The sequence below is a fragment of the Calidris pugnax genome, unplaced genomic scaffold (genome assembly GCF_001431845.1).
Source record: "Calidris pugnax isolate Ruff unplaced genomic scaffold, ASM143184v1 scaffold41, whole genome shotgun sequence".
In the NCBI taxonomy this organism is placed as follows: domain Eukaryota; kingdom Metazoa; phylum Chordata; class Aves; order Charadriiformes; family Scolopacidae; genus Calidris; species Calidris pugnax.
In genome coordinates, this window is record NW_015094509.1 from 27,121,321 (window position 1) to 27,142,941 (window position 21,621).

General features: G+C 38.3%; 1 protein-coding gene across 4 annotated transcripts in view; it reads right to left on the minus strand.

Annotated features, from left to right (window-relative positions):
* The window catches only part of TRAPPC9 (trafficking protein particle complex 9), a 494,648-nt gene that overhangs the window by 424,998 nt on the left and 48,029 nt on the right, over nt 1–21,621 (minus strand). For all 4 annotated transcript variants that reach the window (XM_014965614.1, XM_014965611.1, XM_014965613.1 and 1 more), the window contains 4 exons: nt 21,303–21,388; nt 9,890–10,016; nt 8,130–8,262; nt 3,901–4,064 (listed from right to left, as the gene is read on the minus strand). In XM_014965614.1, the coding sequence (XP_014821100.1) occupies nt 3,901–4,064; nt 8,130–8,262; nt 9,890–10,016; nt 21,303–21,388 (510 nt within the window). The remainder of the gene's footprint in view (nt 1–3,900; nt 4,065–8,129; nt 8,263–9,889; nt 10,017–21,302; nt 21,389–21,621) is intronic.

Here is a 21,621-nt window from a genome sequence, read left to right on the forward strand (position 1 = left end):
TATGATTCTATGATTCTTTTATGCACTTCCTAACTAATCAAGGGGGGAGGGATAAAAAAGCACTTAGAATTCCAGTCTCAACTTTATGCATTTGCACAGAAACAACTGCATCTAGGGAAGGAAAAAAAGTGAATATTTTTCCATTAACTCTAAACAATAACTGCTTTGCCCGAGATGTATTTTTCTCACAGACCATCAATTGCTGTCGTGTCATTTCAACATCAAATCAATATTATGGACTTCTTTATAAGAACAAAAAGAACAAAAAATAAAAAATCCTTCTAATAATTGTTTCCTTAAAGTCACCTCCACCTCATCTAATGATTTAGCTGTAACCATATCACTGTTCTGATTTTCTTCTTTTCTAAAGAAAAGAATTAGCTTAACAAGTACAGCCACCTCTGTCCCCTTGTCCTGATAAGTAAAACATAATGTGCCAAAGGGGCGTTTTTTGCTCAGTGCAAGTAAAGAAGAATGACATAACCCAAGCACTCAAGTGCATCTTCAGTTTAATGAGCAAATTGTTTCCAAAATGTATTTTCATTATGCAGAAGATTTATTTGAAGATACTATGAGTAAAAAGACTTTCCAAGTGAGAACAGCCCTTGCAGATACGCTATAATTTAAACACCTGTAATTACAAGACAAGGTCTAAATGCTCAAGCTAGAGGTAAAACTCTAGGGGAAAATCTACTTTATATTCATCTACACTGGTTTATAGTTTATTTAATAATGTTTTCTTCATCTTGTTCAGTAACCATTATTACAGGAAGTTATATGAGGCTTCAAACCTTCAGTTCAGTGGGAAAGAGTCTTACTTGGGATATGCCTGCAACCAGGTGTTTCTACAGTCCAAAATTTGTGTTTAGCAAACTGAAGTTACAAGGGACTTTTAGTCAAGAATTCAAATTAGTAACTTGTTTTATCCTTTTACTGGATACTAAGCCACTAAAATCACAAGAAATATCATATAATCTCTTACCCACAATTTAACTTTGGGTTACCCTAATACAATCTAACTCTTAACAGATTTTAAGGTCTGACAAAGACAAAAAATCCACACTGGAATTTGCATTGAGAAACTTGACAGAAAAGCAGATCTTTTGAGATCACAAGAACCTTCGGTTCCTCGATTCTTTTCAATCTGAAATTCCAAGGTAAATCTGGCTTTTTGCCATGTTTGTCATTTCCATGATTTAATCTCTTTGCCAAGATGCACAAATGGTATATTTTAATGTAAGCACATCTATAAAGTGCTTTACTGACTCAATTTAACTCTTTGTTTGGGTATTTAACTTCACATGGTTGTTGAAACCATTATGAGAAGCCATAATCTGTGTTGACCTTCCCACCATCACAAATTCATGCTATTGTATAGAACAACACGCTTTAGGACTGCTATCCAATTTCTCAAAATTATTTACTCTTAAAATAACCACTCAACAACCAAAACCATAAAATGAATTTAAGAATTACTTAAATAGCAACAAATTCAAGTTAGACTAGCAATGTGTATTTAAGATTTGGTATATTTGACCATTAAGATCTCAAATGCATATATCGCAAGAGTATAGAATTTATGAGCTACCAAGATTTTAATTTCTTTTTTTCTCTTCATAAAATGCTTTATAGAACAACAGAGTAGACAGATAAAGGCATTTCTTTCAATAACAAGGTTTAAGGCTATCAGCATTAAATTGTTCTGCAAATTACATTCACCACTTGATCACATTCATTTCCAGAGTTCATCCTGAGTAGATTTCAAAATCCTTTAGGGAAGTAGTAATGCCGAAGGCAAGAAACTCAAACGGACCTTAAGACATCAAGTGAGTACGCAAAAGATACACATACACACATGGAAAAATTTTTGATTTGTGGTCTGGCACAGCTAAGCAGCACGTGTTCAAAGATCATGGGAAGAATACAGCTGGAGAGGTGAATTTATTTCTCTGTGTTTGAATTCCAGAGGTGAATGCCTTCTAAGAAAGACCAGTGAGGTTTTGCATCATCATCCACGTTCATTCAGCACATGCAGCCCAACAGCCCGTGAGGCTGGTGAGAAGGTCTGGCATGCTCTCCTCAGCGCTTCAAGTTCAAAAACATCAGGGATACATTTGCCCCCGAGTGGAACCAGTACTTGGGTTATCAAAACTTTCCGACTGCGACCCCTAAAGGAGACATAACAAGCCTCTGCCAAGAGCTGACTGGAGATAACGGATGGAAAGGCATCCCCCTTTGCACGTCATCATTCTAAAATAAGTATTAGACCATCTGATCTGGTGAGGGACAATATGAGGTGACACAGAGTTGACCTTGACAGTATACATGTGATGTCCAGCCTACAGATACCACAGCCTGGTAGAGACAGCGGTGCAACGAGACATTAAAAGACATGACAGACATGTTTATTGTGCCATCATGACAAGTTCCTTTTGCTGATTTGCCCTGGGATCTGTTCCATAACGCGTGGTTGCCAAAGGACTCGAAAACTCTGTCATGTCCTTTACAAACTGCACAGGGCAAGCTGCAATTTCTGCTCATTTCTCTGAGGGCCAGAGTGGAAAAACTAAAGAGCTACAACTGAAAGAGAGAGAAGAGACAAAGTAAGGGAGGGCAGGTTTGAAAGCCTCATCTCCAGAGGTTCTCATTAACAAGACACCACTGGAAACGATGCCAGAGAAGTGGGCTTCCTCTAGAAAATTCACTGGCTACAGCAAACGTAACAAAAGAGGGAGGTCAGGTCACTGCACTGCAACAGTTAATCCCATCCAGTAATTTCAACCCAAAAAATGAGATCCTTTGCCATTTATGGCATTCCTCTTTGTGCTCAAAGTTGTGGCTCGAGAAAGAAAAGGTAAAGAAATGAAGTCAAGAGAAGCAGGTGTGCAGCAGCTGCGAAAGATTTACGAGCAAACTGCCAAGACTAAAAGAACCAAAGCAAATCAGGTGAAACGAAGGATGATGGAAAGCTCTTTGTATTTGGCTGAAATTGGACAACAACTTCTCCTGGGCTCCCAATTTGACAGGCAAGCTGTGGTCATAGCAGATGAAGATGCCTAATGGCTTTCAAGGAGACCTTGAGCAGTTTAAATCAAAGGCACTTTCCAGCTGAGGAGCAGTAAAGAACATCCAAGAGACAACCTCTGAACGCGCTGCGGAGAGTTCATAAACATCTGCATACGCTCTCAGTTTGACGTATGGCACCAAGTTAAGAGTTTGTGTTGCTGTGAGAGATGGTTTAATGTTGGACCCACGTTATTTTCATGCAGGTAGGATTCACCAACCAAACAGAGGTGATGACATCCCAAATTCCCTGTTCAAAAGCAAGATTCACCTATGAGGCTACTTTTTAATACTAATATGTACGGGGTATTTTAGGAGAAATAAGTGGAAGCAGGAGAGGTACTGTATTTTTTTCCATACCTTCAATTATTCTTTTAACTCACAATAGCTTATTTTACTTATTGCCTTGTTTTTTAAAGCCTTTTTTACCATTTTTTTCTTACTGCTCTCTGAGTGAGACAGAAGTAGGCTTATTTACTTCCACTCCCTCAAGTAGGACAACATTACTGCTAATGATAATTTATTTAGCTAACTAATCCGTGTATTTAGACATAAGGAGAGAATAATTTTGACCCAAAATTTCTCCAAGTAACATTAAAATGACATCTAGACATCCAAAAAACAGGTGACCCTTTGACACACAGATGGTCCTACAATTGCTCCTACAGATGGTTCTTTCATTTCTATATTCCTACAATAAAATCAAACCAAATTATTCCAGTTCTGTAACAGGGATTATGATATTTATTCTAAACTGTCCAAAAAGAAGCCTAACACCCCTTTTATCAGAGAAAAAGTGATCATTATTTTTTTCTAAACACAAACCAGCATACACACCCTTCGTGTTGACTGTTTTCGCTGTGACCTCGAGCTTCTCCAGTGGTTCTGTTCCAATATTTTCTAACTTAATGACAAGCTGTTGGGTCTCTCCGTTGTAAAGCTGGACAGACACATTAGTGGAGATCTCATCCCCTGAGGAAGGCTGAAGTGTGTGAGCAGACCTACAAAACAGGACACAAACAAAATATTATGATAAACACATTAAAAACCTGCCAAATTATTACATTCTATTAACTATTCTTTGAAGACTCAGAAATAACTGCTCTGCAATCATTTTCCATTCTTATTTTAGCCAGGGTCATTTTTTATAACCATTGAGGACAAACGTTAATATTTTATGCATAAGACAAGTCAGATTTCAAACACTATAAAATATGTATTCCTAACTGTGAAAGCTTGTTAAAAATTGCTGCAAAAAACGCAAGAAAGGGAAAAGAGCAAAAAAGCAAGAGCAGGTAATTAGTATGAGCAAACTTGAAAAAAAAGTGGTATCTGATCTACCAATTGTTTGAACACTAGGGTTGAGTAACAATGAGTGTCAAGAGCTGAATGGAAAACAGAACTAATAAAAAGAATAAAATTGAGGAGAATAAGAAGTTGAATGCTACACAGGAGAAACCAGGGTGAGAGGCCTCCGTGAGATCCTGAAGTCCAGACTGCTCCCTCAGTCCACAAAAATGACAAAGGTGAGAATAAAGTTAACTGGTAGAAGAAATCTCAGAAGAGCGCTACAGGCTCGGGGAAGAGTGGCTGGAGCTTCCTGGTGGAAAAGGACCTGGGGGTGTTGGTCGACCATCAGCTGAACATGAGCCAGCAGTGTGCCCAGGTGGCCAAGAAGGCCAACAGCATCCTGACCTCTACCAGGAACAGTGTAGGGGATAGGACCCGGGAAGTGATCGTCCCCATGTATTTGGCACTGGTGCTGGAGCGTGACCAGAGAAGGGCAATGAAGCTGATGAGGGGTCTGGAGAACAAGTCTTAGGAGGAGCAGCTGAGGGAGCTGGGGTTCTTCAGCCTGCAGAAAAGAAGGCTGAGGGGACACCTTCCTGCTCTCTACAACTGCCTGAAAGGAGGTTATAGTGAGGCGAGGGTCAGCCTCTTCTCCCAAGTCACAGGTAACAGGACAAGAGGAAACGGCCTCAAGTTGCACCAGGGGAGGTTCAGGTTGGATATTAGGAAAAATTTCTACACTGAAGGGTTATTAAGCCTCGGAACAGGCTGCCCAGGGAAGTGGTTGAGTCACCCTGGGGGGCTTTAAAAGACGTGTAGATGTGGGGCTGAAGGATTTGGTTTAGTGGTGAACTTGGCAGTGGTACATGTACAGTTGGACTCCATGATCCTAAGGGTCTTTTCCTACCTAGACAATTCTATAATTCTATTACAGCTTCTGCTAAAATTGAGCTTTTTTAATTGACCTTCCATAACACAGACCTTAAAAAAATAATTATTTACAGTTCTAACAAGACATTATGATATGACTAGAAAGGCCTGGAATTATTCTTGCCAATCACCCCAAAATTACTATTAGATCAATCAACTCTTAAAAAAATTATCAACAGCTGAAAGATCTTTGATCTTTCAAAGAAAACTTTTCCTACATAACAGCAATTTGACCTACAAAAAAGCAAGGCAATAAATACAATATCAAAATTTTCTCCAATTCTTTAAAATTAAAAAATTTGGTGAAAAATTAAGAAAAATCATCTCAGGTCCTGTAGAAGGTTCCAAAGATAATCAGCTACAAAAACTCATGTGCTGTGTCAGGAAAAGACTCTCTCAAGAATAGAGCCCAACATCAAATGCTGGCAAGATGGGTGTCAAGGTAAATGTAAATGCAAAGCAAATCAGGAAGATGCAAGGAGAGAAACCAGATTCAGATTTCATCCTGCTGTCTGTACATTATGTTTTTTCTTTTATTTCTTCACCATGCCTTTTAGAACTACATCATCCTCTGGAGCCAAAGGATAAAACACTGTTGACAGGAGTTGCAGGAGGCAAATTTCTGGGATCATAGAAGCTGGGAGAAGGAGGAGTAAGTGGTGGAAAACAGGGAGCTCTCTGGCACACGGCGAGGTAGCCAGGAGCACACCCGAATTCCCAGGATGTCACAGGAGCTGAGACTGACGACTGAAACTAAAGCATCCGAAGAAACTAACAGTAAATTTAACACCAGTGAAAATGTAAATATACAGCAATATACAAAGAAAATCTTGTTACTGTTCCACATTATCAGCTGAGCATGTATCCAAAAAGAGCAGACATTATGCTCATTTAAGAATATTTGCAATTCACTTTGTATATCAAACCCATTGTGTTCATTAATATATGCATAACTTTGGTTAGCCAATATTAATTTTGATTACAGCTAAACCACACAGACGCTGGATCTAGCAGAATTTTTATATAGGGAATTTACTAAAATGAAACTCAATTGCAGCATTTTATTATTTTGCTGTCTTCATCAGGATATTACTTTTATATCTTTGTAACACAATGCCATCAACACAGCCAATTTCACATTAGAAAAGCAGAATTCAGTGCAAAAAAATCAGAACAAAACTGGTTCTTTTGCTTTACGAAGTAAATCCTGCTGAAGAACACAACCAGAAAAAAATTATGTATATATACACACTTATATGTCTCTTTGTCACATATGACACTGATGATCATCCTACTAAGGATCATAAACTCCTATGAAACCAGGTTGAGAGAGCTGGGGTTGTTCAGCCTGGAGAAGAGAAGGCTCCAGGGAGACCTTCCAGTATCTAAAAGGGGCACAGAGGAAAGAAGAGAAGGGACTCTATCAGGGAATGTAGTGACAGGACGAGACGTACTGCTTTTAAACTGAAAGAGGGGAGATTTAGATTAGATACTAGAAAGAAATTCTTTCTGTGAGGGTGGTGAGACACTGGAACAGGTTGCCCTGAGAAGCTGTGGATGCCCCATCCCTGGAGGTGTTGAAGGCCAGACTGGATGGGGCTTTGAGTAGGAGGTGTCCCTGCTCATGGCAGGGGGTTGGAACTCAATGATCGTGAAGGTCCCTTCCAACTCTAACCATTCTATGATTTTATGATAAACAGAGCTGAGATCTTCCAATGGATCGAACAATCCCTGTGGAGCTTGAGCTACCAAGGCAGTAAGTAACAACTGGTTGTTTTCTGATCCATAGCTAAAAAGGAATATTAAAAAAAGAAAAACAACAAACCAAACAAAAAAAAAAAAGGATAACTGAAATTCTGTACTTTTACATCTATTTGCAAACACAGATGGCTGGCAAGACTGACATATAACGATCAACGTGCAGCTTAGTATGTGAATGCTCTTGAACCTTGAAAAGTTCCAAAAATTGAACTAAATCAGTGTCTTACCAGCTCTTTCTAAAATCATGGAATTAGTCAGCCACAGTCTTCATGGAAAAAAAGCTAAAAAAAACCTACAAAAACCCCACACTACTACTGTGTCCTTTTTGGTGAGTGTATAAGGAAGTGATTTTAGTTGATTCTTCCTTTACATGTTAAACATATTGCTTCTGTAGCATGGTATCAAGTTTGGGCCCCTCCTGAACAATGGAAATACTGATATATTGCAGCAAATCCAGAAGAGGGTTATCGAAATTATCAGGAGAGTAGGGCTCAAGACACATACAAGGGCAAGTTTAAAGAGCTGGGTTTGTTCGATTTAAAAAAAAAAAAAAAAAAAAAAATTGATTTTTGCTCCTTTGAGTGTGGTCAGAGATTGGAACTGATTGCCCACAGAGGTGATGGAAACTCCATCCATGGAGATAATTAAAATTTAAGTAGATCAAGCCCTGGGCAACCTGATTGAACATTTAAGTCATATCACTTTTCAAAGCTGGCCAGATGACCTCCAGAGGTGCCTTTCCAACCTACACTATTCCACGGATTACATCTTTACCTCAAAGATTTTATGAACATTTAGCCTTTAAAGGATTTATTCTTTTAAAAGTATGACTTTAATAATGAATAACCATTACACTCCCTCAGTTAATTAAAAGGCAAAATATTTTCTATGAAATTCCCAGGCTTCAAGCAGTAAAACAAAAAACTTAAGATTTATATTCCGAAGTAAATTGTAAAGACATAGTTTACATCTTATTTTACTAAAGTGCTGATTATTATTATACTGAGATGAAGGAGGTTTTATTAAGCATATGACTAACGCTTAAATACAACCGAATAAAATAATCTTTTAATTGAGTTTCTCACCTTGGAAGGGAGGTACTGATCTGCAGCCTCGGCAAAGCTGGGATGACTTCAACAGTACAGCCATTGGTCTTCACTCCTGGCAGGTTGTCCAGGAGGCAATCACTGAAGACTCCAAAAACTGAAGTATGGTAACCTGATTTACAGAAGAAAACACCAGTATGTTATAAATTTTTCTATTCTCTGAAAGGTGTAAAAGTAGGAAGTTTACTAGTCAGATCTTGCTGGTATTTCCGCTACCCAAACCACCACGTTCTCCACAAGGGAATCTTCTCAGGACACAGTATGTAAAAGGTTTTCAAACCCCCTAAATAACAATGTTTACAACTACACAACAACATACAAACAACACACATATATGCCTTTGTATCTGTGACACGTAAAATTTAAAAAAAAATTAAAAGGAGTCCATGATTTCTATCACGCGTTATATTAAGCTGTAGAATCCTTAACAAGATCAACATCACAACTCATAGTATAGAGACTACCATTTTACACCACATCACCTAATCCACTGGTGCACAGAAAACTTGTTACCCTTCAACATATGATAACAGTTCCCTATTTCCTCAAAAAAACGTTTATAGGGAAGAGTCTCAACTGTATCCACATGCTAAGGATCCTAAAGGAAATTAATCCTAAAGGAAATAAATCAGGAAAATAAAAAAGTGTATATGTATACACACACAGAGACATAAAAGACCAGAGTTTATGCTCGAAAAGTTCAATTTAGTAGGAAAGTACCTGTACTTGTTCCTTACCAGGCAAGAGATACAAGTTCCATCTGAAGGAAAATTTGATACATCGACACACAAACAGCCGCCAAGTGCTGAAATCAACTCCTCTACTTGCAATACATTTTTAGTATGTGAAACTAAAAGCAGACAACTACAGCACAAATGTTCTCAATGCTTTGATGTTATTCTCTATTTACAGAAATAGTTTCTTGTAAGAAAAAAAAAAAAATCAAATGAAGAATCATTTTATGAGCACACAGAAAAGCACTTAAGAAAAACTCAGTGAGAACAGAGATTCTTCAAGTTCAAAGCCATCTTCTTTTGGTGTTTAGCTTTATTAAAGCATTTTTTTTCCCCTGTAACTCTGTATTCCAGGAACATGTACCTAAAACTGTGTGTTGGTAAGATGATTCAGTCCTACTACGTGTTGAATCTATCTTCACATGTATCTCCTTTTTCTAGGAGACCGATCTGCTCGTCTTCTACAAAAGCTCTTTAATTCTCTTTACTTACTACCAACAGAATTTTATTTAGGCTTATTAATGAAACGGTATCTCGACTGCAACAGACTACACATATTAGCTAAATTGTTTCTACAGAAGCAATCTGCAAAAATTTCTGTAATCTTTCAGGAACACAATTAATTAAGAAAAAGGAACTGCACTATTATCTTCTGCATTCTCATGGAAAAGTTGAAGCAATCCTTCCTCAGAAGCTTTCCAAATGGGAGCGTTGGTAAAGGGGAGTTGGGGTTCATTATCCTTTTCTTTTCATACATGAGATATTGTAAATATGTGTTCATTACTGCTGGTGCAACCGAGTGATTTATCAGGCTATGTTTTTGATGAAGTCTAGTATGGAAAACAGATTTGTTTTGGTTTGTTTTTTTCTTTTACTGACGATAATTCAGAGCAAATATATAAAGGACATCAATTTAAAATGTGTCCTACAGATTTATGCGATCCACAGAGATGTAAAGCACATGGTTGTTTTGCTAGGAAGAGCATGACTGAAGACACCCCTTACCATTGACAGTGATCTGTCCAGTTGTTTGAGGAACCCCAACGAGAGTTACCGGGTAGAGACCAGATTCTGCAGGTAGCGAAAGAGCTGCAGGAAGAGATTCAAATTCTACTCCTGTCGTCAAAAGACCCTGAAAAAGTCATATTACAGAAATAAATCCATTTATGATATATGCTTACATTTTTATGATATATACTTATATTTTAATCCCTTGCATTACGACACCCAAACTTCTACAATTTCTTCCAAGAGCAGTTACTTTAAGCTCTGGTGAGTGAAGCATGTATCTAGAATTATGGCAAGATTTTTATTCAACAGTTAAATGTATTTCAGGATCTGAGGTGAGAGCGATATATGAAGAACTAATAAAAATTTATACCCAAGCAGAATAAAAAGAATGAGCAATATAATCTGCGTGCTCTTGTTTTGTACCTATATTTAATTGTCCCTGTGACCTTACTCATATATTTGCTTGTATATTGGACAGTGGAAATCAAACATCAATAGCAGCTCTTGCTTAGATTTAATTAAAGTTCCTGGCCAGAAAATATTTATCTATGGGAAGAAAAAAAGGTTAGTATTTACAGATAGTAGAGCAAGTCTAGCTTTACTATCCAACTTAAACATCTCAATGAGCTGGATTAAGACATTAAGTTTGCTAAATTAACCCTCTATTAAGCCTAGATGTCTGCAGTTAGACTGCATAATTTACTCTCCTAGTGTGCGACAGAGAAATCTCATAGCATCCTATATTTTAAACATGGGACAAAGTAAGAAATTAAAGAAAAAAAAAATTAACAAACTTTTAATTGCAGCATTATTGTCCTTAGTAGACTGGGAGGTTTTTTAAGCTCAGTTAATGAATTTAAGTTGCTTGAACACAGAATGTATTGTTACAAGCAGGAAATTTCATGTTGTAAAGCACATGATTCTAAGTTACCAGCTGCCATTCTATATACATAGATTTATATATATATATATATTATTTTTTTTTTAAAAGATGCCATCCAAATAATTCCATCAACTGGATTGAGCCTTAATTGCATGAGGATGCTTCACATAACTCAAAGCTCTATGGAAAAGACAGGTACTATTTTTGTAAAAACAAATGAAAACACTTGTTTTGAGCCAGGGAAAAATCACAAAGAGACTGAAGACTGAACAAGGACTTTAAGAAGCAGCAACATTACGTGCACAGTGCCAGAATACCAGCATTGCCCTCCTTTGAAAACAGCTACGATTGCTTTGGTTTTAATTCAATGGGTTTTTGAACGGTGCACCTCTAATGCTCATGTCAGCTGTAAACAGCAGACTAACCCTCTTAGGCTTCTAATTCTCAATTAGAAATTAGGAAAATTGATACTCATATAACAAGTACTTAAAGAAATGCAAACGGCACCATCGGAATTACCCGGCCAATGGTTGAAACTTGACTTGTCATGTCCATCATGTCCATTAAGTTTTAATGGTCTGATTTGCATTGGGACTAACCAGCAGCGAGTCCTCCTCAAGCAATTCCTAGATATTAACTAAAACCAACCCAGCAGCAGTGAAAAACTGAGCAAAATTAAAAGCCATTATCAGAATATCTTCCCTCTGTGTGCCTTCTGGTAAATTCACAAACAACTATCTTTTATGTATATGCTAGGTAACAGCTAAATAAATGCTTTGAACCTAAGATTTTTAACAGTAAAGTTCTAATCACACCAGAAGCTTAAGAAAGCAAACTGAACAGGTCTGTCAGGTTCCTGATGTCTCTTCTACGGAAGATCTGAAGTCATCAAGATGATAATATACCCAAAAGCCAAAAAATCCTTCATTCCAGCAATTACTTCCTTCTAGACAAGACATTGCTGAGACAACACCTAATTCAACCAAAACCCTTCTTGCTTTGTGGAAAGGTGCACTAGAGAGCTCCATTTTGCTCTAATATTGCACAAAATTCTATTCCACTGTTTCATTTGAGTTCTAAGAAAATAGTGTGTCAAACACTCATTTCTACCAAATTGTAGTTTTCCCCAGTTTCACATGGAGACTGCTGTCGTCAGAAACAATTCACAAAGAACTAAGTAAAAACTAATTCCATCTTCCTATACATCCCCCACCCGGGGTATCAGAGCACTGATGCTTTTTGATTCCCACTTCAGAAACTCAAGCTCAGTCACTACTTTTCAAGTTTTTACGTAGCTGGAAGCTTAAAACAGGCCTCGTTTGCACTCTTGCTGAAATATTCCTTACAGTATTCCAGAATAAGGAGAACAAAATAATTACTACAATAATTAGCCAACACAAACTAATTTTAGATACGATGCAACGTAATTGTTTGCATGTGACTGAACAGGAATCCTTCCAGTGGGATTCACCACGCAGAAATGGGATGAACATTCGCACTTTAATATTGACTAAGCCTCAGCCTTCATCATAATCATTCTCCTTGTTTGCTCTGCCTGAAGCAAATCTTAGAACATAAACAAAAGGTGACCCGTACACACTCCAAAACTCACTTTTAAGACAGGCACAGAATGCTTTGTAAGATTATTTCAGTCCCAAAATGCACTGTACTATCATTTGGCCAAATATTCAAATATATTTGAATTATTCAGGATGCACCTCAACTAAATTAAATCCTTGGATGAAAGTAAGTCCTAAAAAATCAATGACAAAAAAACCCTCTCCAATGTCCCATTTAGCATCAGCGATAGCAAATGTAAATAAACAGAACTGAGAAAGACCTGTAAATATTATCTAGCCCATCTCCCTACTCTGAAGCAGCACCAACTCCATATTAGCTATTCCCACCATGCTCAGCCAGGGAGTTTTGGAATTTCCCTCAGCAGCAGTCTCTAAGAGAGCTTTAGGTGAACCTACCACAGCGGTTAAGCTGGAAAGCCCTCCCAGTTCAAACTTTCTCCTAATACTACACTGAACTTACCTTGTAACAATTAACACATATCATTACTTCTCCATTCCCAGCTAACTCCCCAAATTAGGCAGTCTATCAAGTGCCTATAAACATATACAAACCACTAAGAAATTACAATGCCATTGCAAAGCCATAGTCAGGCGATTTCTCTGAAATATGGGAAGCTCTTCATTAAGACATTGTCCTAATTAGACCAGTTTTCCTTGGGGCAAAGAGGGAGAGGGAAGCAATGAGTAAATACAGCTTTTTTTCCCCATGTTCTTACTCCTCTACTTCACATTTTTAATCAAGCTGGATGTCAGGAGTTTTCATCTATGAGTTCCCTCATTGCAGGGAATTAAGGCCTGGAATAGACAAGAGCCAAATAACCCTGAAGAAACTAAAGATCACAACCGTGGGGGAGGGAAACAGGGAAATGAACTGAGAAAAATTAAATAAATCAAGGGTAAAATTTTTAAAGGCTAATGGTCAAAGCTCAGGAAAAGCAATGATCACAACCCAGCTGACAGAGAAAGCATTTTCTTCGCCGAAGGATTTAAAGTGAGTATGTTAACAGCAGATAAAATCCAGACAAAAATCAAGATAAACAGAGAGAGTAATAGATACAAAGGAATGTGAATGTATCTGGAGTACAATCACCCAAAATATGCATGTGCTTACGGACAAGAAGGAAGAGTTACTATTAAAAGAAATTGCTACTAAAATGATTTAATAATAAAATAAATAAATAAAATAAAAAATTTGCTATATCCAGTGTATATTGTTCACTAACCCCTGAAATTAGATCGAAATGAAAACCTTGCATCATGCCAATCACAAACACAGCATGTTGATCACTGGAAACTGCTAAAGCAAGGTAAAGTCCTCAGCACAATGTATTTTTCTTATAATCCATTAAAAATGCATTCTCAGTCTACTTCTTAACAAAAACCCACAGAAATGAAAAGATTTTCTAGAGAACAAATGCAACACAGACACCAAAACACCTGCATTAAGCGTACACTGTGCCTGGACTAGAAATTAAAACACCTCAAGTGTATTATCACACAAAGGAGAATACAGCATTCCTTTCTCTCATTTTACTCTCATGAGAGTAAAACTCTCGTTAGTTTTACTATTCAATAAAACTTCAAGTTTCTAAAAGGAAAAATATTAAGCTTAAAAACTCACCAAAAATGAAAAAAACTTAATACAAACCTCAGCTAGGCTTCAGAGTTCCAGACAAGAACTGAAATCAAGATACTTCCCCTTAAAACTTAACCCTCACAAGTAAATTTTAAGAGAAAATGACAGATCTAGAATGTCTGAAAGCCATTTTTAATATTGCTATTTGCCGGAGAGCAGAATTCAGCAATATTTGCCCAATATTGCCCTCTGGTGCTTAAAAAAATGTTTTCGATTAACAGTGACAACTACATCAAGGCTGAAGTAGAATCACAGAATGTGTTGGGTTGGAAGGGACCTTCCTGTCATATCCTTTACCTAAATATATCAGAAACAAACAAAAAAAAAGGAAGTGTTAAAATGTTTTTTTTCACTTGAGTCTTATACCTTCTTTGAAGTAATACTATTCAGTAAAAATTGTTCTTTCTGACCTTATAGGAAAAGTTTACCCATGTACAAGTATATTTGAATCACACAAAAACATCCCAGTTTTATATTTCCTTGTCTTCTCATAAAACAATTTAAATTGTCTTGGGGTGAATGTGTGTGCTATTATGACAGCGTGTCTTTCAATCACTCCAAACCTCCATTTAGTTGTAGAGAAACAGAACTACTTGTACGTAAATGGTATCATTTGGGGATGCTGTTAAAACAACGTGCGTCTGGAACTGCTTTTTTTAAGGCTTTACTCACCAGTCCTGAAATGCAATCATTCTTTTTGTTAAAGCAACACCGCCATCAAAGTTAGTTTTCAGGCTGAACATACTTCATACGATGTTGTCAAATACTTTACACAAAAACTGTCAAATATTTATTTAAAAGGAAATTTTCCCTACTATTTCTAATAATATTATCTTGGGGCTAAAAACCACCAACCACAACCATTTTTATCCTTCTCCTCCCTCACCTTTTTTGTGTACATTCTTGCCCAATATAGCTTCAATTAAACATAAACTATCAGTAAGTAAATATTCTTTCAAGATGGGATGAATAATATAAAGAAGTGAACACACTAAAGGGCAGTTCATGGAAACATTTAAATGCTCGTAAGCCAAGTTGTGGGACTGATGATACATCAAGATTGATCAAAATTTTAGACGGTATTTTTAAACCAATATAGAGCTCTTGGTTAATAGCACAGTTTTAAAGTTTACAAATTAAAAAAAGGAAAATTAGCAGCCATTCTTATACCACCATTAATCAAAGCACCATATTTAAATGTCTTCAAATAACAATATGCTCCAAACAGAACTATAGAACAAAGACTTTCTTTTTGAATAATGAGCTTTTAATACTATAAATTACATTACCCCCATATTTAGGGGTAGTATTTGTTAGTTTCCCCATACTAATTTGTTACAGTTTACAAGGCTCTGTATATATTTTAGCCTTCTTGGAACCACGGCTATATTTTCTACAGTAAGTGCAGAAAAAAAGATTTCCCTCAATAAATAAAACTGCCTCCAAATTTTTCAGCTTTTTTTTTTGTTTGCCTTTAATATGAGCCTTGAGAAACAAAGAAGAAAAAGTAGTTAAAATCTTAGAGGACAATACAATTTGCACTGCATCTTCACCTGCATTTTATTTTAATAGTAAATCTCACTAGACTGTACCTGATCTACTGCTTTAAACATTTGTCCCAAGTTTCAAAATAAATCCATCAGAGATTTCCTGAATTCTGAAGTTCTGAAGGTCTTTTTTTTTGCTGGACAAAAAAACAGGCTTAGTTACTGCAAAATATCTGGAGGCCAGGAGGGCTGGTGCACCTCTGCTGTGAGGACAGGCTGAGAGAGTTGGGGTTGTTCAGCCTGGAGAAGGCTCCAGGGAGACCTTACAGTGGTCTTCCAGTCCTTAAAGGGGGCCCTACAGGAGAAATGGGGAAGGACTTTTTACAAGGGCATGTAGTGATAGGACAAGGGGGAATGGCTTCAAACTGAAAGAGGGGAGATTTAGATTAGATTTAAGGAAGGAATTTTTCACTGTGAGGGTGGTGAGACACTGGAACAGGTTGCCCAGAGAAGCTGTGGCTGCCCCATCCCTGGAGGGGTTCAAGACCAGGCTGGATGGGGCTTGGAGCAACCTGCTCTGGTGGGAGGTGTCCCTGCCCGGGGCAGGGGGGTTGGAACCTGATGATCCTAAAGGTCCCTTCCAACTCTAACCATTCTGTGATTCTGTGATTCCCATCACTACAAATCTACACAGAAATCAATATTCCTGAGGAAAAAAAAAAAAAAAAAAAAATCTCAAGTGGTATATACACTTATTACAGCTGAACATCTTATCTCCTGTTAACTTGGGCTCCACCACTAGGAGAGCAAAAATATTCTAATCCATTGCAGTCAAATCTACTGAGGCTCATTTTTGTCTCTCTGTTGATTTACGGTACCTGCTAAGTTTTATTAAAGCACTTTTCTCTGATCACCCCTTGAATCTCTGCTCTTTCGCTTTATAGACCAAAACACACAGCTGTTGGACCTCAGCACCTCCACATCCCATAATTCAACATTTCCTTTTGTCATTTCACAAACACTATTGCACCTTTCATTGGATCAGCCTTCTAACTATATGGACAAAAGAAAAACATGAAATAGAAAAATACAGAAAAGTAATATAGAAATGAGACACTCAAAAAGAACAGGTATCTAAATAGAGTCCCAAGTCATGAATATGCATGACAGGGAAAAAACAGCAAGAACAACAAAGATGGGCAAAGAGCTTTGAGAACAATAAAACAAAAGAACCAAAAAAAAAAAAAAAATCAACTTTTCAGACAGTGCAAGGCTTGTCATCTGAGCAACACTGATCAAAGTCTTGTCGCCACATCCTCATGTCAAGTCTAAAAAATTCAATTCCTTTTACTTAAACATACCTCAATTAAACTACATATACTTAGCAGGAATACTTCAAATAATGAAAACAGCTAGAGAAGCCTTTCCATGGGGAAACATTCTCCTCAACAACTTGTGCTCAACACTAAGTTGTTGTTTTCCATCACAACTTCCAGCCATAACAAACATAACACATTAGGAAAAGTATCATGATAAAAACTTGGATCAATGCTTCCAACATGAATGAAACGAGGAAGCTGACATGACACCAAATCCTAAACTGAAAGACTAGGAAAAGGGGAAAATTGGAAAAAAGGAAAAAACTATAGATGAACCTCATGAGATTCAACAAGTGCAGGCTCATGCACCTGGGTCAGGGCAACCCCCAGTATCAACACAGGCTGGGGGATGAATGAGAGCAGCCCTGCCAAGAAGGACTTGGGGGTGTTGGTGGATGAGAAGCTCAACGTGAGCTGGCAATGTGCACTCACAGCCCAGAAAGCCAACCACATCTTGGGCTTCATCAAAGGTAGCGTAGCCAGCAGGGCAAGGGGGGATTCTGCCCCTCTGCTCTGGTGAGAGCCCACCTGCAGTGCTGGGTCCAGTACTGGAGCTCCCAGCATGAGAAGGACATAGACTTGTTGGAGAGAATCCAAGGGAGGCCACAAAGATGACCCGAGGGCTGAGGCCCCTCTGCTGCAAGGACAGGCTGAGAGAGTTGGGGTTCTTCAGCCTGGAGAAGAGAAGGCTCTGGGGAGACCTTATTGTGGCCTTTCAGCACTTAAAGGGGCTGAAACACGGGGAGAAACTTTTTAGCAGGGCCTGTTGGAACAGGACAAGTGCTAATGGTTTTGAATTAGAAGAGGGGAGATTCAGACCAGATATAAGGAAGAAATTTTTTACTCTGAGGGTGTTGAAACACTGGCTCGGGTTGCCCAGAGAGGTGGTAGACGCAATGCCCCATCCCTGGAATCATTTAAGGCCAGGTTGGAGGCCTCTGAGCAACCTGATCTAGTTGAAGATGTCCCTGCTCAGTGCAGCAGAGACTGGACTAGATGGCCTTTAAAGGTGCCTTCCAACCCAAACTATTCTATGATTCTGTGATTTCAGGGCAGTTTGTTACATGTTGACGAAGGGTGAACCATGAAAAGGGTAAAGAACAAAAGAAATCAGGCAATGGAGAAGTCCAAGGACTGCCAGTCCTTGGAAACAAGCTTGAACAATTAGTCAGACTGTGAAGGTAAGGTGCTGAGCCAGAGAGATGGAATAATGTTGTGGGACAGACAAGCTGAAACTGCCACTAAATGACAGAAAAGGATACACTTGCTATGAAAATGATTCTATGAGGCTAAATAATATGAAAGGATGTGATACATGATGAGAAATCAGACAACAAGGGGGCACAGGGACTGCAGGCACGGGTACGTTAATAATAAAACAAAATAGCTTAAAATATTAAACACCACTTTGAATTATTAAAATATAAACAAAAATGTTTATTCTTGTGAAAAAATAATAACCATTCCAGGGCTCTTGAAAGCTCACAGATGAGACTGGAAAATCAGAACAGATTCAGCTGGAAGGAAACACTAAAGGTCCTCTTGCCCAGCCCTCTGCTCACAACGGGGCCAACTCTGATGGTCTTTTAGGTTTTTTATTCTTCTATACACTCAAGTTTTGAAAATTTCTAGAGATGGAGAGGCCACTTTCTCTCTGGGCAACCAGTTCCAGTGTATGATCACCCTCATCATTGGGAAAAGGGAATTTTTTTATGAGGTAAGTTTTCCAGTGTTGCAACATGCTCGCTGACTCGCACCCTTCCGCTGGGCACCTCTGGGAAGAGCCTGGCTCCTTTTTCACTGCAACTTCCCATTTTGGGAGCAAGGAAAGTGAAAGAAATTACCCCAATATTTTTCTCTTCTCCAAAACAAAGAGATACAGTTTGAACCTCATCATTAAGGGGAAGTACAGGGTGCTGCACCTGGGGAGGAATAACCCCATGTACCAGGCCAGGTTGGGGGCTGACGTGCCAGTGAGCAGCTCTGGGGAAAAAGAGCTGGGAGTCCTCTGGGACAACAGGATGACCACGAGCCAACAATGTGCCCTTGTGGCCAAGAAGGCCAATGGCATCCTTGGGGGGCATCAGGAAAAGCCTGGCCATCGGGTGGAGGGAGGTCATCCTGCCCCTCTGTTCTGCCCTGGTGAGGCCCCATCTGGAGCACTGGGTCCAGTTCTGGGCTCCCCAGTTCAAGAAGGACAGGGAACTGCTGGAGAGGGGACAGCAGAGGGCTACAAAGATGATGCGGGGCCTCGAACATCTCTCTTGGGAGAAAAGACTGAGAGACTTGGGTCTTTTTGGTCTGGAGAAGGCTGAGGGGGGATCTGATCAACACATATAAATACTTTAAAAGTGAGCATCAGAAGGATGGGGCCAGTCTTTTTTCAGTGGTGCCCTGGGGCAGGACAAGAGGAATGGGCAGAAACTGGAACATAAGAAGTTCCATCTAAAAATGAGGAGGAACTTCTTCCCTTTGAGGGTGGCAGAGCCCTGGCAGAGGCTGCCCAGAGAGGTGGGGGAGTCTCTGTCTCTGGAGACATTCCAAACCTGCCTGGACACATTCCTGTGCAACCTGCTCTGGGTGGACCTACTCTGGCAGGAGGTTGGACTAGATGATCTCCAGAGGTCCCTTCCAACCCCACATCATTCTGTGATCTGTCACACGCTCCAGCCTGTGCAGCACCTTGGTGATGCTGCTGGACTGATACCACTACGTCGATATTTCTATTGTACAGGGAGCTGAAAATTTGCTTTAATTCTAAAGATGTTTTCTCTCAAATGCCAATAATTATTTTCCTCAGCTTTCTGGCCACAGTCTTGATACCACGGACAAATCAAGCAAAATCAACTAATTTCTACCAACGAGACGACATTAGCACACAGCAGAATTTCTCAAAGCACTCTATTTATGGAGCACTGACTAAAGAATTATGTTAATCACTTCAATTATTTGTAGCTAGTTTGCATGCCTGCTTCCTCTCACGCTTACCAATGAAACTGAAATTCTGTATTAATTCAAAGATAGAACTTTATGACGCTAACAGTAAAAAGAAGTATTCACACTACTACAATTAATTTGCTCAGGGAATGGATGGAGCACACATCGACGCAAATAACTGTATTCTGACTTCTTAAGCAAAGCACTCAAAAAATTTCCTTGTTAAGGAAATAAAGAAATTATCAAAAACCATTTTTTTAAATATATAATTACATCACTGCTTACTAATTAGACTATAAATCACAAGGTTCTTAAAATAAATTAATTCCTATATAGTCTCCTTTCTGATGCACAGCTTTACAATTACTTTTTCTATTAATTCCTAACAATTCAGAAAACTTCTGTGAGGGTTAGATAAAACATTGCTGAAGAAAGCAGCACGTTAGCTTCCAAGTGTGCTTTTTATTATGCTATAAGCATAACCTTTGGGCATGTTCATTTCCCGTGGAAAACACTTTATTACATGTGGCATATTATCTGTAATTTAGGTCAAATTGTTTGACCAGCCGCTGCAGGAGACCAGTCAATAAAAAAAAAAAAAAAACCCAAATAAAAATGCAGGGCAAATAAATGTACACCGATTCACTTAGCCTAACAGAACAACAGGCTCTAAGAGAAGGGATTTAGTTTTAAAAGCAATATTAAAGGTAAAAATATTTAACATAAAGGACAACACTGGACCGAGTGGAGATTAGGCAGTTTGGTAGTTAGAGGACTTTGAACCTTTAAATGGATAACAATTTAAAAAAAAAAATTCCTGATAGTTGGTGTAAAGAGGGGGAAAAAAAAAATGAAGGTTTCAGAATACATTGCAAGCAGTCGACTGAAATAGTAGAGGACTTTGGCTTGATCCTTTTAACCTTACCATCATCTCCTGTACTTTAGCCTTTTTTTTCCTCCCTCCTGACTGTTTTACCTTATGGTGTTTTCAAATAACACCTATTATTGGGAACGGCAGCTCCATGAGCTGAAGCTTCTATTAAAAAACAAAGCTTCTCAGAACAAAGTATTTTAATTCCTCAATTTTTAAAAAATGTGGTAAAAATGGGAATTTGAAAAGCTAGGATGAACGAAGATTTTTAAATTACAGTAGCAAGTATACACTAATTATTAGGTTTCAGTCCATAATTATTACTTGAAAACCAGTATATGCAAATTATGTAGCATGGGTTCTAGTCAATGCAGAAAGGTACAGAATTGATTTACGGGTCAGTAGCAGTAAAATATTTAAACACTCTGAGTGGCAGAGATTTTCATTTCAATACCTCATTACCAACAGATTTGAGGCAATTGACAGTACCACACTGTTAAACTGAGGTTAGACTGGCTTAAACGATTTTTTTTTTAAATATTTGATTTGTAGAAAACCATATTTAAAAGTTTAACTGAGAAATTTTTCATTTAAAACAACATAATTAAAAGGGGAGGCTTAGGAAGATACATACCATGTTTTCTACTCGGAGCTCAAAAGGCATAGGGTTGTACACCATCAACTGAACTTCACAGACATCTCCCTGGACCCACTGGAAATCTACATGAAACAAAGAATTATTGAAAGAATTACCTAATCATAGCGTTATAAAAAAGTAGCATCAGTTGAGCTGCCAGATCATTATATTATCTTGATTTTCTAAATTACCATCTCTGTATAATCTTCACAGCCCAAGTCCTATTCAAGCACGCTGTGGGACACAAGCTATAAATCACAGTCAAAGCAATGGGTTAAAGGACCAGAAGTTTTCATTCATACAGAAATAGTGCTCC